We start from the raw sequence: 14,619 nt of genomic DNA, 5'->3' as shown, positions 1-14,619 counted from the left end.
TATCTATATAGATATCTATATCTATATCTACATACATACACATATATATACACATACTTTTTTTTTTAAACCATGACTATGATTCACAGACTGGTGCCAACCAGAGTTCAAAGGGGGGTAATACTTATGTAGTCAATTCATTTTCTTAAAATGCTTTTATTAAAAAAAATGTTACAATGCAATTGGATCCACAGGAGTCGGACTACAAAGATGAGACGGTTGCTCTAATCCAGAGATTTGCCGCCTATTTCAGATGGAATTCTTCTCCCCTTCATATATCCATTTTGCAAGGGTACCGTCGCTGCATCCTAGTGCAACTCAAGTCGATTGTGATGGGTTTAAAGAAACACAAACCAGCCAGAGCCCTCCTCCTTTAGCAGAATAACTGAACGCAGCCAGCCCTTTCTCCAGCAATGAGGAGATGGCTCTGGCTGTGAGAGACTAGATCCACGGGGATCCAATGTGGAGGTAAGAAAAACCTTGAGATGGATTTTTTGGATTACTTGCTGGACTCTGAAATACGTGTTGACTGTACGCATATCACAAAGTCATCTTCGATATTATGGAGGGTAAACAACTCAACGGAAGCAATGAAAACAAACTAGAATCCTTAAAGAAAGATGCAGTTACCACACAGCCTAACACTTTGTAGCCAATGCAAGAGTTACATTTACAGTTTATTAGATTTTTTTTTTTTTAAAGCAACAGGCCAAAAAAAATACATGAGAAAAATCTACATGTGGAGAGTCAGTTGTCTTTGCACAGTACCAACATGGTTCCTACGGTTCAGACTGACTCAAGCAGCCTCAGACAGACACCTGACAGGGCTGTGGAGCCAGCTGGAAGCAGGCCACGGCCAGCTTCTTCCTCAGGTGCAGCAGGAATTGGCTTTCACCTGATCAAAGCCAACTAAAAAAAAAAAAAAAGGGAGAATAGCAGCTGGTGCATTACAAATGCTGCACACACAGGCGTCACTTTCTCACAAACCTAAGAACAAACTGTTGCAGGTTGGAATAACTTTAGTGTGTGCTCCCTGCATGTGTGCAGCATTTTAAATCTTGTCCCAAAGCTATACTACATACTGATTCTAAACAGGTTTTCACTATGCAGGGAAAAGTGACAAAATAAGGTTTACTCAAACCACAGTACCCACACTAAATGCAGTTCATTTTCAAGTGAGCAGTTGATGGACACCATTCTCCCCCAAAGGAACTGCAAGAGCTGCTTACAGCTGATAAACACCAATATAAATTGAGGGTGGTGGTGAGAGAACTCTTTTTTTTAGAGTTTTACTTAGGAGAAATTTTATTATCTTTGAAGTTGAATTGGCAGCTTTACAAAAATTGCAGTTTGATTTACACAACATACACATATTCCCATTTAAGTAATAAAAATATCTGGACATTTCGTATACTACACGCTAAAACTATGACGAATAGTATAGTTTGGACTGTGTAGAATTAGTATGTAGTCTGGGACATAACTTTACAGAGCATGCTGTGCCTCAGAGTCATGATACGCTTCCTGGTGTGTACTTTGTCTTCTCGTTGCAACCTGGAGCCCCACACCCTTGTTTTTACTTTTTAAAAAGGTGGCCGTTTTTGGTTTGAATCGGGCCTAAGGTGGCGGTGGACAGCTCTAACAGTTACATATGGTTTCTACTGACACACGTGGAAGAGGCAGGGCTTCTTGAGTATACAGAAATCCAAAACCCACAGAGCTTTAAACAGAATGAGAAATGAGGGGAGATCAGTAGCTGGGTCATGTAGTGACCATACAGAGGGCCAAAGTGACTCAACAGTGAGACTATGCAGACATGTCAGAGGGGCTATTGTGTTGGCGTCTATATGGATCTCCCACATGCCAAGGGCATTAACCCCAGCGCAAAACCTAAAAAAAAGATGTAGGACACAAACAACCAGGAACACGTCAAATGTGCATTTTGTTGAGCGACTACAGCACAATGAAATCACCACGCCAATGCACTTTGACCCCAAGGATGTGAAGACATTTTAAATACTGTTAACGTTTGAACACACGAAAATGACCCAAAAAAAACAAAAATACAATTATTAAAATGTTGCTGCATGGGGGAGCATCAAACTATTGTACAGACTCCGAGTCAAACAGCAAAATATGTCCTCTTATAAAGACAAAAACTAACACGGGGAGGGACTGACGCTTCTAACGCATCCTGTACTCTGACGTCTTCGACACCTCACACAGCTGACCCTTGAAGTCGATGTCTACGGTGAAGTCCAGGTCCCTCTGCAAACCAACAGCGAGCAGTCAGACAAGACGCACACAGCAAAAACAGATGACGCGACAGACAGTGAAAGGGCAGCAAGTGGGGGAAAAGAACTGTGTGTGAACTGGACTTGAGAGAGGAACGCTTACATTGTTCTTGACGTTTGGCTTCATGTTGATTGTGCCAAAGATCTCCTCACCAGTCTTGACCGTCAGGTAATCGTCCAGGTAGAAGACCGTCTGCTTCCAGTGGGTGTAGGGGGACTCTGGGCCTGAGGGGGAGAAAGGGTGCATTAGGGGTGTAAGAAAATTTTGTTTGCGCAAAAAAATATTCATGTTAGACAGTGGTTCACGTTTATGTTGTGTTTAAACCTCCTACCGCTAGATGGCTATGTAGCTAACAATGTAGCTACGGCTGAACTTTGGCCTACATTAGCATATAAACATTAGCTCACTAAGAACTTGTGAACCACAATCCCAAACTGGCAGTTTGATTTTCTGTGTACTGAATTGTTTACCTAAAGTAAACTTCTTTGACTTTTATGCACGTCTTTTTTTTTTTTTTTTTTTTTTTTTAAAAGACCAATGTATCACTGTATCGAAATATTGCAATATATTGAATCGTGACCCATGTATCGTGATACGTATCGTATCGCTAGATTCTTGCCAATGGACCTTTTTCACAGCAGACATTTGGACTTGTCATGGTAGGAAAAGCACAGCTGAAATTGATCACCTTAACGATGGCTCAAGTCCATCAAGTGTCCCAGTAAGCTAGTTCAGTGAGTCAGCATGCACAATACCAGGGCCTCTCCTAAGTGGAATGCAGCCATCATTAATGGTTTGGAATACACCTGCGCTTTTCCTACTGTGACATTGTCAACGTGTCTGCCGTGAAAAAGGTCTACACACAGCCCTAGTGTGCATGAATGCAGTCTGCTGCCACAACAGAACACTTCGAGGCCTGAAGGTGTTAATTCTAACAAAGTCCAGACACTAAGGAGGCGAGTAAGCGACAAGGGTTAATAGTGGAGGTAAATGCACACTTAAATGTTTAAAAAGAAAATCATTTATCAAAAACCTTCCTTGTGGCTGCCTGCAATACATTCAAATTGCCTGACTTTAGTAAATCCAGCAGATAAAACCAACATTAGTTAACATGTCTCGTATTATTTCCACCCTTTAATGCATGTATAAAGAGGGGGGAAATTCCCCATCTCGAGCAAAATTAAATAATCCCGATTTCAATATTGGCCAAAAATCACTGTTATTTCCTTAATCGAGCAGCCCTAGGTGTAGCCAGACGTCTCTCCGTCTACAGTGAACTCAACACCCACACAGGTGGTTTCCGTTCATCTGGCTGACTGGACCTCTTCCCAGGACTGTGTGGGTGAGTAATGACTGACATCTTCCCGAGTCTCTTGTTAGCTTTGTCGCAGCCGATAGGGCAGGACAAACTCCACATGTATCATTCTTATTGGCAGAAGAGATTTGTGACCTAATAATGTCCCATCTGAGCTCCAGCCCACCTTCAACCTGAGCAGACATCTAAACAGCCGAAATAACTGGAATAACCTGTGTGGCTGTTCAAAGACATTTAGGTTACAGAACAGACCCGACTTCAGTTTAACAATCGTCCTACAGTTTGAAATAGAGCCCGATCGATATATCAGCGGGCCGATATTAGGCATTTTCCAAACTATCGGTATTTATAATGGCCGATGTGCTGCCTGGATCATTAATTGGAACATTTACTTGTAAAAATCTTCTTCCTGCCAACCCTGGCTACCGAAATCTGGTGCCACTGATATCTGCTCTTCTCTCTGATGCTCTGAAACAGACGACACAGGCAACACAAACACCGCTGCACGTGACGCTAGTTAACACTATACTCGACAGCAGCTAACGTTAGCCTACCGCTAGCTAGTAGCTGGATTAAACACGGTTAAAATGCTGACAGCTAACGCTAAACGGTGTAAAGTTTGACTGTGTTTTACTGTAGAGGATTCAACACTGGTATGTAATAATCTGCAGCTGCCGTCAGAAAAACAGACGGTGCGTTCAATGAAACTGGTAAACTACAGCCTCGTGGTGCATTTGAAGTTATTGTAAATGTCCTTTTCCCATCTGATGGTTGTTTTTGTCGTTCAACAGCAATTTACTAGTGAAATAAGTTATTGTTATACATTATTATTAATTCATTTAATTTTGACCATATGGCCTTAGCAATAAACAAGCCGTTCTTTAATGTCACCGACTGTTTAGTACCCTTTGTTTCTTTTTTTACTTTTCTTAAAAAGTATCGGTTCAGGCACCGTTAATTATGTTGCGATTAATTTCCATTAATTAATCGCAGAGTATGTAATTAGATTAAATTGTTTAATCGATTTACAGCCCTACTTTTTATACATTTTATTTATCAGAACTTTCATACATTTTGATGTTCCTCTGTGTTGTGACAATAAAACAAGTTTATTTTTAAACTGCATTATTTTAGTGAGGACTCAAAGAACTACAAATAACTAATGTTAGGGAAATCGTTTTGTTACGCGTTTCTGGATTTTTTTTATAAAGTTATATCTGCCGATATCGGATTTTTAAATCACCAAATATTTGTATCGATTGGTTGGGCTCTAGTTTGAAACAAATTGTCCATTGAGCTTGACTAACCGGGCTAACTGGGCTAAGTCGACTAGCATGTTACAGCTGTTCGCTGCCAAAACTTTAGGGGTAAAACTTTTGCTCCAGAATTTCTGATCCATGCGTGCGAGTTGTCGTCAGACTTTTTTTTTTTTTTTTTCCTTTAACATGTTTGGGTCACAGGGCGTACCGAACCAATGTCGCATACCGAACCCAACGTCCTGTACCGAAATGGTTGAGACAAATGCACGTACCGTTACAGCCCTATACCCAACTATCAGTTTTAGACAACACTGACCAATGCAGACGGATCATCTCACGGTGCATTGTGTGTTAGAACACCGACTTACTGGTGGAGAAGCCGGTCCTCTTGTGACAGCGGGTGAACTCTATGTTGAAGTAGGTGACCAAAGCGTGGATGTAGTCGTTCCTCTTCACCTGCAGGCAGAACGGTGAGGTGAAGGACAGGTCCTCCAACTTCACGGTGTAGATGTCCACCTCCTGAAAGAACAGACCCACAAGCCGGCTTCAGACTCGTACAGAAAAACACAACACATCTGCACTAAAGCACAGACGCACACATCTGTCCCAGTGTGATTTGAGAAGAATAAACCAGATATTCATCCACTCACCTTGATGAGACAGGCGCTACTGACCAGCTGCTTTGGGTCCACCACGTCAACCAGGGGCTCCTTGATCGCCACCTCCTTGATGCATGACATATCAAAACCATACACGTTCTCCCACCCTGACAGACGCACAAACACACAGGTCAGTCAGTTCACTGAAGACACATGTGGATTACAGCCAGCGGTGTCCGGTCCTGTGCACCACAGCGGCGTTCAAATGGTTGAACTAATAAGTCAAATGACTCTTGATTGGAATGGAAACCTAAATGCGCTGGCAACGTAAAGCCTAGGCTCTTTCACAGCGTAGAGCTGGACACTACTGCAAGTTTCCTTAATCCCCAGTATCACAGATGACCTACCCATGGAAAAAACTCCATGGTCCAATTCTAGCCAACGAATGAAAGACTACTCACAGTGGATTTTGTAGTCCTTGTACTGCCTGTCTTCAATGGCAGTGACATAAAGGGTTGCCCTGTCTGGGAAAATGAGTCCATCTGGCTTCTGTCAGAGGGGAAAATAAAAAAACACTCAGACTCACAGATGTGCGACAGACCATCCAAAAAAAACAAACGGCCCTTCGACAGTCAAAATCCAGTTGCATCGTATTGACACATGTACTAACTTATTAAAATGAATTGGTCAGGCCCAATCTCTAATAAAAAGGCAGGACTGTCTGATGGAAACTTATGTGCAAAAGTGGTGGCAGCAGGGTGAACTGTGAACCCAGAGGGTTGCAATTTTTTACTGAATACCCATTTAATGGAATGCTGGGAAATGATCTGTACATGTGATTGAAGAGTGTGCTGCTAAATGCAGTGCATAGTAAATTGGCACACTTTAGCTCAACTAATCTTATAAATGTTCCAACCTTTTGCAACCCTAGTATCAGCCTACACCCTAAGTTTAGGAATTAGATTAAGTACTAGGTATTCATAGCTGGTTAAAGTGCATTTTTCTAAGAAGCAGTCGATCACAGAGCTCGAATTTTACTAATGCCCAACTAAAACCTTGTCCACCATACACAGCTGAGTTATTCCAGCTTAGGGTTACAGTAACAAAGTTGAAATTAAAATTAAAAAGCCTTAAAAATATCAAATTGTATAATTTAATTCTCCAGGCGACTCCTGTGTTTGGGTTGAGAAACACTTGAGGATAGACATACCAGCCACTTGTCTCTGGCATAAATGACTGTATTGAGCATGGACTCATAGAAGAGGCAGTAGCCCATCCACTCGGATATGATGATGTCAACTCCGTCGACGGGCAGGTCCACCTCCTCCACCTTCCCCTTGATGATGGTCACAACTGGAGACACAAGAGGTCACGAGCTACATCAGTACTCCCACTCCCGTATCCCCCATGTGACCCAGAAATACATTTTTAAAACCACACACACGTGTACACATTCTCTGAACTCACCATCATCCATCTTGTTGGCCTTGACAATTTTCACAGCGTAGTCTGAGATGCTGCTGCACTCTATCTATTAAGACAAAGACCCACATTTGAATTCACACTTTTCCCAGTCTTATGCCACTATATAGAAGAAATTCCCATTGGTCGAACCCTACTAACTAGTAGGCCAGCCAGTCTAGAAAAGCAGAAATAGATTGGTTCTGATATAGCTCAACACATACCCCTATAACCTTCTTGGCTCCCGCTTTGGCAGCAAACATGCAGAGGATGCCTGTCCCGCTGCCCACATCCAGCACCACCTTGTCCTTAAACAGATGCTTGTTGTGGAACATGGAATTGCGATAGGTCAGAGTGCGAACCTCATCTTTCAGCATCTCCTACAGGTGCAGCAGAGGCCCAATAATAGCACGTGGGTTAGGATATTGTGGCACAAAAGGGATACACTTTACACGGTTTAATAGTGCAGTTTGTTTAGTTTATTAAAACCATAATTACCTCGTGGATGCCAAAGTGGGCGTAGGAGTCAAAGTAGTAGTCCTTTGATGTCATATCCTCGGCTGCAGGCTTGGCTGAGCTCTCCCCCTGAGAAACCTCAAAGAGACACACAGTCACAACCTGAAGCAAGCTTGGCTTGAGTACTGGCTTTAAGATCCGATTTAAATGACTGTGCCAGATGTGGGGTACATATTTGTATTCTCAACTCATGAATTAATTTAGCTTACATAGAGGGCACAGGAGATCACAAAACAGAGCAGATAAAACAGCAGCATTAAAGTAAAAGGTAAAGCTAAAGTAAAAGGTAAAGCTAAATCTATCGTCATGAAAGGATTTGTGATTAGCAGCGTTATCATATCTTAAGTTATCTCACTAATGACGCTCCCTTTAACAAATGCCCCCTACAGTCGCCATGAATAAAGAAGGTGCTTTAGGCGACAAGAAGCTGCATCAGTAAAAAAAACAAAAAAAACAACTTCACCAATAATTACAGAGCAAGAGTTTGGAATAAATTGAAAAAGGCTAACAGTCAACGACACCATTTGTAGCTTATAAACCACACAACGTAAAACCGTGAATATTCGAAATCAAGCCATCCGGCACACACGTGTAGGTAACGTTATACCGGTCTTTTCAATACTACGCGCATTCAAATACGATAACTTAACACTAACGTTATCCTATAAGAATAGTTTAATGTGGCTGTAGCGCAAACCCTTAACTGTTAATGTGCTGGGACTAAGTTCCCCGCGTTTGTAACGTCAGTGAATGAGGCCCGCCTCCCCCGTAGCACAAAAGATGTGACCACATGGTTGATAGTAAGGTTACTCTGATGCGATCTTGGCCTTCGTTAAGATTGCCACAGGCAAACCTTCAGTATCAATTAACCCACTCATTAAGTCTCAAAATTACACCTAATTTTGAGACGTAATTGCCTTTAGACTCGAAAGAATCACAACTAACGTTAACAAGCGTTACAAAATGTTAAAAGGTGCTATGATACTAATTAACGTTAGCCGACCAACAAGAAATAAAATTTGATGTTGACGCCGCTAATAAACCAAAACACTGTCGAAGTGTGGCACTGCTTACAGCAAACCGACAGTAGAACGGAGTGAAACAGCGGACGAACGACGCAGCATCCATACTTGAGGTAGCTAGGTAACGTTAACTAAGCTAACTCGGAAGCTAGCTAACACGTTAGTCCCCATGCGGTCCCAAAGGCCGGCTGGCTGTGGCACAAAGTAAAAACACCGTTTCTGCTGACATAGCTAACGTTTAAGTCCACAACATTCCACCATTGGTCATCAATTGAAATGTCCAAAAACATACGGAAAATGTATAAATCACTTCTTAGCTATGCCCGATATGCGAACTTAACTAAATGAATGAGCCGCAGGGCAGCTGCATCAGACAAGTAACGTTCGGCTAACGTTAGCTAGCCTAAGTTAAAATGGATGCATCACGAGCTGGCGCAAATAGTAAAGACAAAACGGCAATTGTTTTACACTGTTACAATGTACAACCTCTTTCCTTGAATAAATGAAAATGTGCATTCGTGAAGGGGGAAAAGGGAAATTAGAGGAGTGTATTGTATGTCCTATTGTAACAGCTTACCTCCATCCTCTCTGCTGGCGCCGCCATTTCGATCTTCTATTTTCTGCGACTGCTGCTATGTCTTCTTCAATGAGGTTTTATGTTGGAATCGGAATCCACGATGTTGCTTCCTGCTCCTTCTTCTTTCTGTTTAATGGCGGGTGGCGACTAGCGTTTAAGGTGCATTACCGCCACCTAACGTTAGTAGTTGCCCTTTTCTTTTACAGTCTTGTGACTGAGTGATTTCGGACACTGCCATAAAGAAAAGCTAACAAATGAACTAAAGAATTGTGAAGTGGGAGTATTGAATCTTAAGCATTTATTTAGCATTGCGGAAGGAAAATATACATCCTTGCTTGAGTTTGAAAACAAACTGGGTTAATAGAGATAATTTCGTTTTTTTTTTTTGTTTTCTACCAGTCCTTATGGAAACTGGTCCAAACTCCAGCAAAACGATGGCAGAATCATTTACTGTATATGGTTAAGTTAAGCAACGGGGCTGCTATGTCAGTCTGCAGTCTACCTACTTACTGTCATATAGCCTGTCAAAGACCATAGGTGATGTTGATGCATATAGCCTATTTAGGCTATTGCTCACTACATTAAACAAGTTCCATGAAGTAAGCCCACCGACAGTAAAAAAAAAAAAAACTATTGGTAGTCTACAATGGAAACAGCAGGCTACTACATTAAATGTTAGTGTGTTATGTTTACCTGTTCATTCCAGAAAAAGCAGAACAAACACATTTACACCACAGTGGTATTGATATGTAAGCTATTTATTTTCAGATGTTGGCCATTTCAGTCTTTGTGTCTCAGATATTTATTTGAATGATTAAATGTTGATTGTCTCCCCTCCAGAGAAATGTATTCTTCTAACAGCTGGGACCACGCTGCACCCACACAAGTGAGTAGTATGTCTGTGTAGTTTTGTGATAATCACAAGACACTATAACTATTTTTTTTTTTTTTAATTGTAGCCTATTCAATATTTCTCAAACAGGAGAATACTGCAATCATGTTAACTTATGGTAGGGGTTTTCCAACTTTTACTTTTTGTCACCACCCTACATTAGGATACATCAGTTACTATTGCAATCTATTTTCCAGTCTGGATCATCAGTCCAACGTGGGGCTAAGAAAACCATGGAGACCATGAGGACCAACCTTGGTGTGGATCATATGGTTGTTTTAAGAACCTTCTTTAATACCAGTGAGAATAGTGCCAGATGTCCTCCACATCCACTGCAGGAGAATGTCCTAAGGAGGTTAGCAGCTTCCTCCTCGGACCTGCACTGCCCGCATGTCATCACTGCCCTCCACAGTGCAGTAGCCTACCTGCTTCAGCCAGTGCTGCAGGTGACTGCCCCCATACTGCATTACCTGCCTCCTCCAGCGCTAAAGGTGACTGCCCTCCACACTGAAGTAAGTACATACAGCAGCTGCCCTTAGAAAGTATGTACTGTTGCATGCAGTATATGCTTACCGTTGGGACCAGAGACTGTATATAAAGAGGTTGGGACATACTACTTCTGCTGGGTGCTGTTCCTGGTGGCCTGCTTGAATACTGCAAAACCCGACCAGATGCAGTTGTACATCCTGTTTGTTTGTTTTTTACACTATAGTGCATTGCCTGTTTCAACCATGCTTGTCGTCACACACCCAGAGGTGCATCTCACTTCCCTTCTTTGATAGCTCCTCGCTCCTCGGGCCTCTGCTGAACCCGGAAGTTGTTCTGGCCCTCCTTCTTGAAGGCCATCTCAAAGCTCTTATTCCTGCCTCAAGGAGCTATAGGAGGGATATCTGAGAAGCTATGAGCATGGGTGTATTAAGAGAACGCTATGAACGAGGATACAGAGAGCATGCCTTCCTGGAATCCGTGCAGCTGAAGGCTGTCGCTAACTCTGCCCACACAGCTGACGAATTCACGTGACGCTTCAGAGGAAAGGACGTCTCCCTCTAAAAGACATTTGCTCGTTTCCTCTCTCCTCCCATGATTTCCTACCTCTCTCTCTCCCTCCCATGCTGCCTCGGTGGGACGGACTAAGACGCAAGGAAGGGAAGCAAGTGGAGGAGCCGGGGATGCAATTTAAGGGAAGGGAGAAGCACCTCAGGTTGTATTAGGTGGAGTGGCCCGGGTGGGGGAAGGAGGGAGCCCGGCTCAGCCTTCTGGGGAAGCCGCTTATAGACCATTTCACAGTTGTAAAAATGAACACTCTAAATGGCCCCATGTTGATTTCTTGTTGCAGTGTATGGCATCAACTGACAGGAAGTTGACAAGGGGGCAGGCTGGTTCCTAGCAATGGAATTCCATTGAAAAGGTCTATATGCAGCGTGCAGAGCGGCCGGAGAAAAGTGCACAACCGTCAGCAACAAAACTACCTCTCTGCAGGAAATTCAAAACGCCAAGTTCATTGGGTACACAGCAACACACCCGCTAAGTCGGAGTAGATCGTTTGAATGGTTTTCTCACACACACACACACACACACACACACACACACACACACACACACACACACACACACACAGGGTCCTCCCTTTGTATTGGGAGGTACTATTTTCTTTTTCTGGCATACTAAAAAGTATGGTAGTATAGGTATTGGAACGGATTTTAAGACTGAACCTGATTGAACGTGCCCCTGGCTATACTGACCCACAATCCTTTGCACAGCAAGCTGGGGCAAAGTTCAAGGCGCAATGTTATGACCAAGTAGGCCTAGTTTGTTCCAATTGATTGCATACTGCAAGCAAAATTACTTTGTTACTCAACGTAAAAAGAAAGAATGCGATTTGGAACCAGGCGAAATCATGACCAATCATCACTGGGCTGCGCTCAGGCCAAGGAAAGGAGCGTACGCGTGCACGGGTGCGTCGCGCGGTCACGCTGTTGTCACGAGCCTTATCCAATCCGTGGAGTGGAGGCTGGAGAATTAAAACGGACATCAATTATATATACATTTTATTTACCAAATTTAATGCGTGATAAAGAGAGCCGGGCTATAATTTAATATCGCTGGTTGGCTATTAAGACCGTCTGAGTTATTCCGGTTAACCCGTGATGTATTCCAGTATTTGAATGATATTGCTAGCCAGCTAGCTAGCTGTGAAGCTAGCTTTACGGTGCTTGACTCGAAGTAACGTTATATTCTCGGACCATATTTTCATTAAGACATCTGACTGCATTCATCTGAGAGACACCTAAGTGGTTGGCGGTTTTAACTTTAGGGAATTATTACAGTAACGTCAGGTGTTATGCGCGTCGGTTGTAATCCTAGCTGGATAAGGATTGAATGAAATAACGTTAGCTTCCCAGAGACTGCGGAAACGAACCAGTTAACAGGGATAAGGTTAAGTTCTCCTGCTGCTGCTTGATCCACCGCCATCCAGCTAGCTAATCTAGCAAATGCTATCTGAGCTAGCCTCCCACAAGCATACAGTCGGCTTGGTAGGTCAATCATAAAGGTGTAGCGATACGACTGGAATTGCGAAAGAAGCTAGCTAACGTTACTACTAAACGTCAAGTTGGCCATCTTCCACTCCAGCCCAGTGTTAAGCTGACCGACGGATAACGTTTAAGGCCGTAGTGAGGACAGAAACCTGCAAAAATGCCGGCTGTGTCGAAAGGAGATGGAATGCGCGGATTAGCCGTTTTCATCTCGGACATAAGAAATTGTAAGTGACATTTTCTTTCTCCCTGGTTACCGATTTTTGTCATTTAACGCTAATAGTATCAGTTGACTTTACTCTTTATCCCTTTAACGTGGTGCTGTAGTGATATGACGTGAAATGAGAGAGCGCTAATTGCCTGTAGGTGCATAGTTTTTACTAGCCTCTAACCATTCAACATTGTAACCATTATTAATCAGATGTTGCCTGTAACGTGTCTGTTTTACCACCACTTGCTACAACGAAACAAAGGGTTTGATGCTTGGATTCAGAAAACGAGGCCTGTTTGATTTTTAAAAGTTGTCTGTCGCTTTGGTCAAACTGAAACCATAAACGTGTACATTATAAATCCAGATGTCTAATGTCTAACTAATCTGGAAACGGAGGTTCACGATGTTTGTCATGTTATTTTGTAATGTTCAATTCCCAGTTAAAAAGAGGTGTATATGTCATTTTAAAGCTGACAGCATTACAGTCCTACAGTAATAAGTCTTGACTGTATAGGAGAACCTCAACCTGACCCATCTTCACACTGCAGCCCCTGCCATAATCCACTTACAAGCATTAATAAGGCATCATGAAATAAATCATTGGTTATTATCAGAAAACTGGTATGTAATACATTTGCAATAATTGTATAGACGTTCCCTTTTAATATTGTGATATTGATTTGAACTATTTGCTGTAGATGGAAGGTTTAGCAATTGCTCTGATGAATTCAATTCAACTTCATTTCAGACACACAGGTCCATATCAGTGTAAACATATGAAAAACACAGCAACACAGACAAAACCAAAAAGTTATGTCAATTGAATTTCATAAGATCAAAGTGATTAAAACACATGCAGACCTTTGTTCCACTGTTTCCAAAAGCAAGGTGTGTACCTTGTGTCACTCTGTGTGGGGTCAGTTAAAGCCAAATATAATTAAATGTTTTTGAATAGCTACACATACATTTGTACATACAATTTCTCAACATAGCATAAAAGGTGGGAACATTACTAATCAAACATATGACTCGCACTTTCTTTTTTGAGAAAGATTCTGAAAGCATCATTAAATGCCACCTTAAGCTTTCTCATTTTTGCCTTACTATAGCTGCACCACAAGTGGGCTGCATAGAGTGGAGTATAGTAGGCTCTAAAAAGGGCAGTTTTCACATCATCTGTGCACATGTGAAATTTGCGTGCCAGCATATTGGCTTGTGCATACATTTTGCAACACTGGCGCTGCACATCATCATCATCATCATCATCATCATCATCACATAAATCATTTCTGATGATGTGACCCAAATATCTCACTTTGTTTACCACATTTAGTGCTTGGTTTGCCATAAAGAAGGAAGGAAATACTTGCCCCTGATCCTTCTTGGTTTTTGCAATCACGACAACACTCTTTTTAGAGTTAAATTACACCTTACTGTGAGCAAACTCTAAGCAGTTGTTGTAGGCCAGCACTATATGGAGACAGGACGACTAAGTCATCAGCATACATCAGATGATTAATAACACTATCCCCCACCATACATACTCATAGCTTTTTAGAAAGAACATCCATATACAAAATATTTAGTCAATAAAAAGGGTGCAGATATACTCTCATCCCATCTTAACTGCATGGTTTGATGTGAGTACCAAAAGTGCAAAATCCTTATCAAATATCGGGGGAAAATTTCCTTCAGGGATATATATATATATATATATATATCTGTGCCATGTTTACTTTTTAAAACCAAATTGTCAGTGGTTATGAGGTATTATTGAAGCCTATCCAACAAGATGCCTTCTAACACTTTGGAAAATATACTAGCCAGTGCAATAGGTCTGTCATTTTCTATGCTGGTTATTTGACCGGGTTTATCTTTGACTACAGGCACTAGTAGGACAGATAACAAAGAATCAGCTAGTATGCAATGCATTAATAA

The 14,619-nt window shown here is 42.0% G+C and overlaps 2 protein-coding genes across 5 annotated transcripts in view; one reads left to right on the top strand and one right to left on the bottom strand.

Annotated features, from left to right (window-relative positions):
• Positions 1-694: 694 nt before the first annotated feature.
• On the bottom strand, positions 695-9,200 carry prmt1 (protein arginine methyltransferase 1). 2 transcript variants are annotated; one of them, XM_031292573.2, is made up of 10 exons: positions 9,045-9,200; positions 7,428-7,514; positions 7,154-7,309; positions 6,936-6,999; positions 6,679-6,821; positions 5,930-6,017; positions 5,520-5,635; positions 5,238-5,388; positions 2,398-2,519; positions 695-2,268 (listed from the first exon to the last, which is right to left on the bottom strand). In XM_031292573.2, exons 1-10 carry the CDS (start codon positions 9,069-9,071, stop codon positions 2,185-2,187), a joined length of 1,038 nt encoding a protein of 345 aa, XP_031148433.1. In that variant the 5' UTR covers positions 9,072-9,200; the 3' UTR covers positions 695-2,184. The 2 variants fall into 2 exon arrangements, with proteins under 2 accessions (XP_031148433.1, XP_031148432.1); XM_031292572.2 differs by having other exon boundaries at positions 7,428-7,523; positions 9,045-9,192.
• Positions 9,201-11,881: 2,681 nt separating this feature from the next.
• The window catches only part of ap2a1 (adaptor related protein complex 2 subunit alpha 1), a 36,009-nt gene continuing 33,271 nt past the window's right edge, over positions 11,882-14,619 (top strand). For all 3 annotated transcript variants that reach the window (XM_031292543.2, XM_031292542.2, XM_031292541.2), the window contains exon 1: positions 11,882-12,697. In XM_031292543.2, coding sequence (XP_031148403.1) covers positions 12,631-12,697 — 67 coding nt within the window. In that variant the 5' untranslated portion in view covers positions 11,882-12,630. The remainder of the gene's footprint in view (positions 12,698-14,619) is intronic.

This window comes from Sander lucioperca, chromosome 2, assembly GCF_008315115.2.
Source record: "Sander lucioperca isolate FBNREF2018 chromosome 2, SLUC_FBN_1.2, whole genome shotgun sequence".
In the NCBI taxonomy this organism is placed as follows: Eukaryota; Metazoa; Chordata; class Actinopteri; order Perciformes; family Percidae; genus Sander; species Sander lucioperca.
This window is presented reverse-complemented; position numbering and strand designations above follow the sequence as displayed.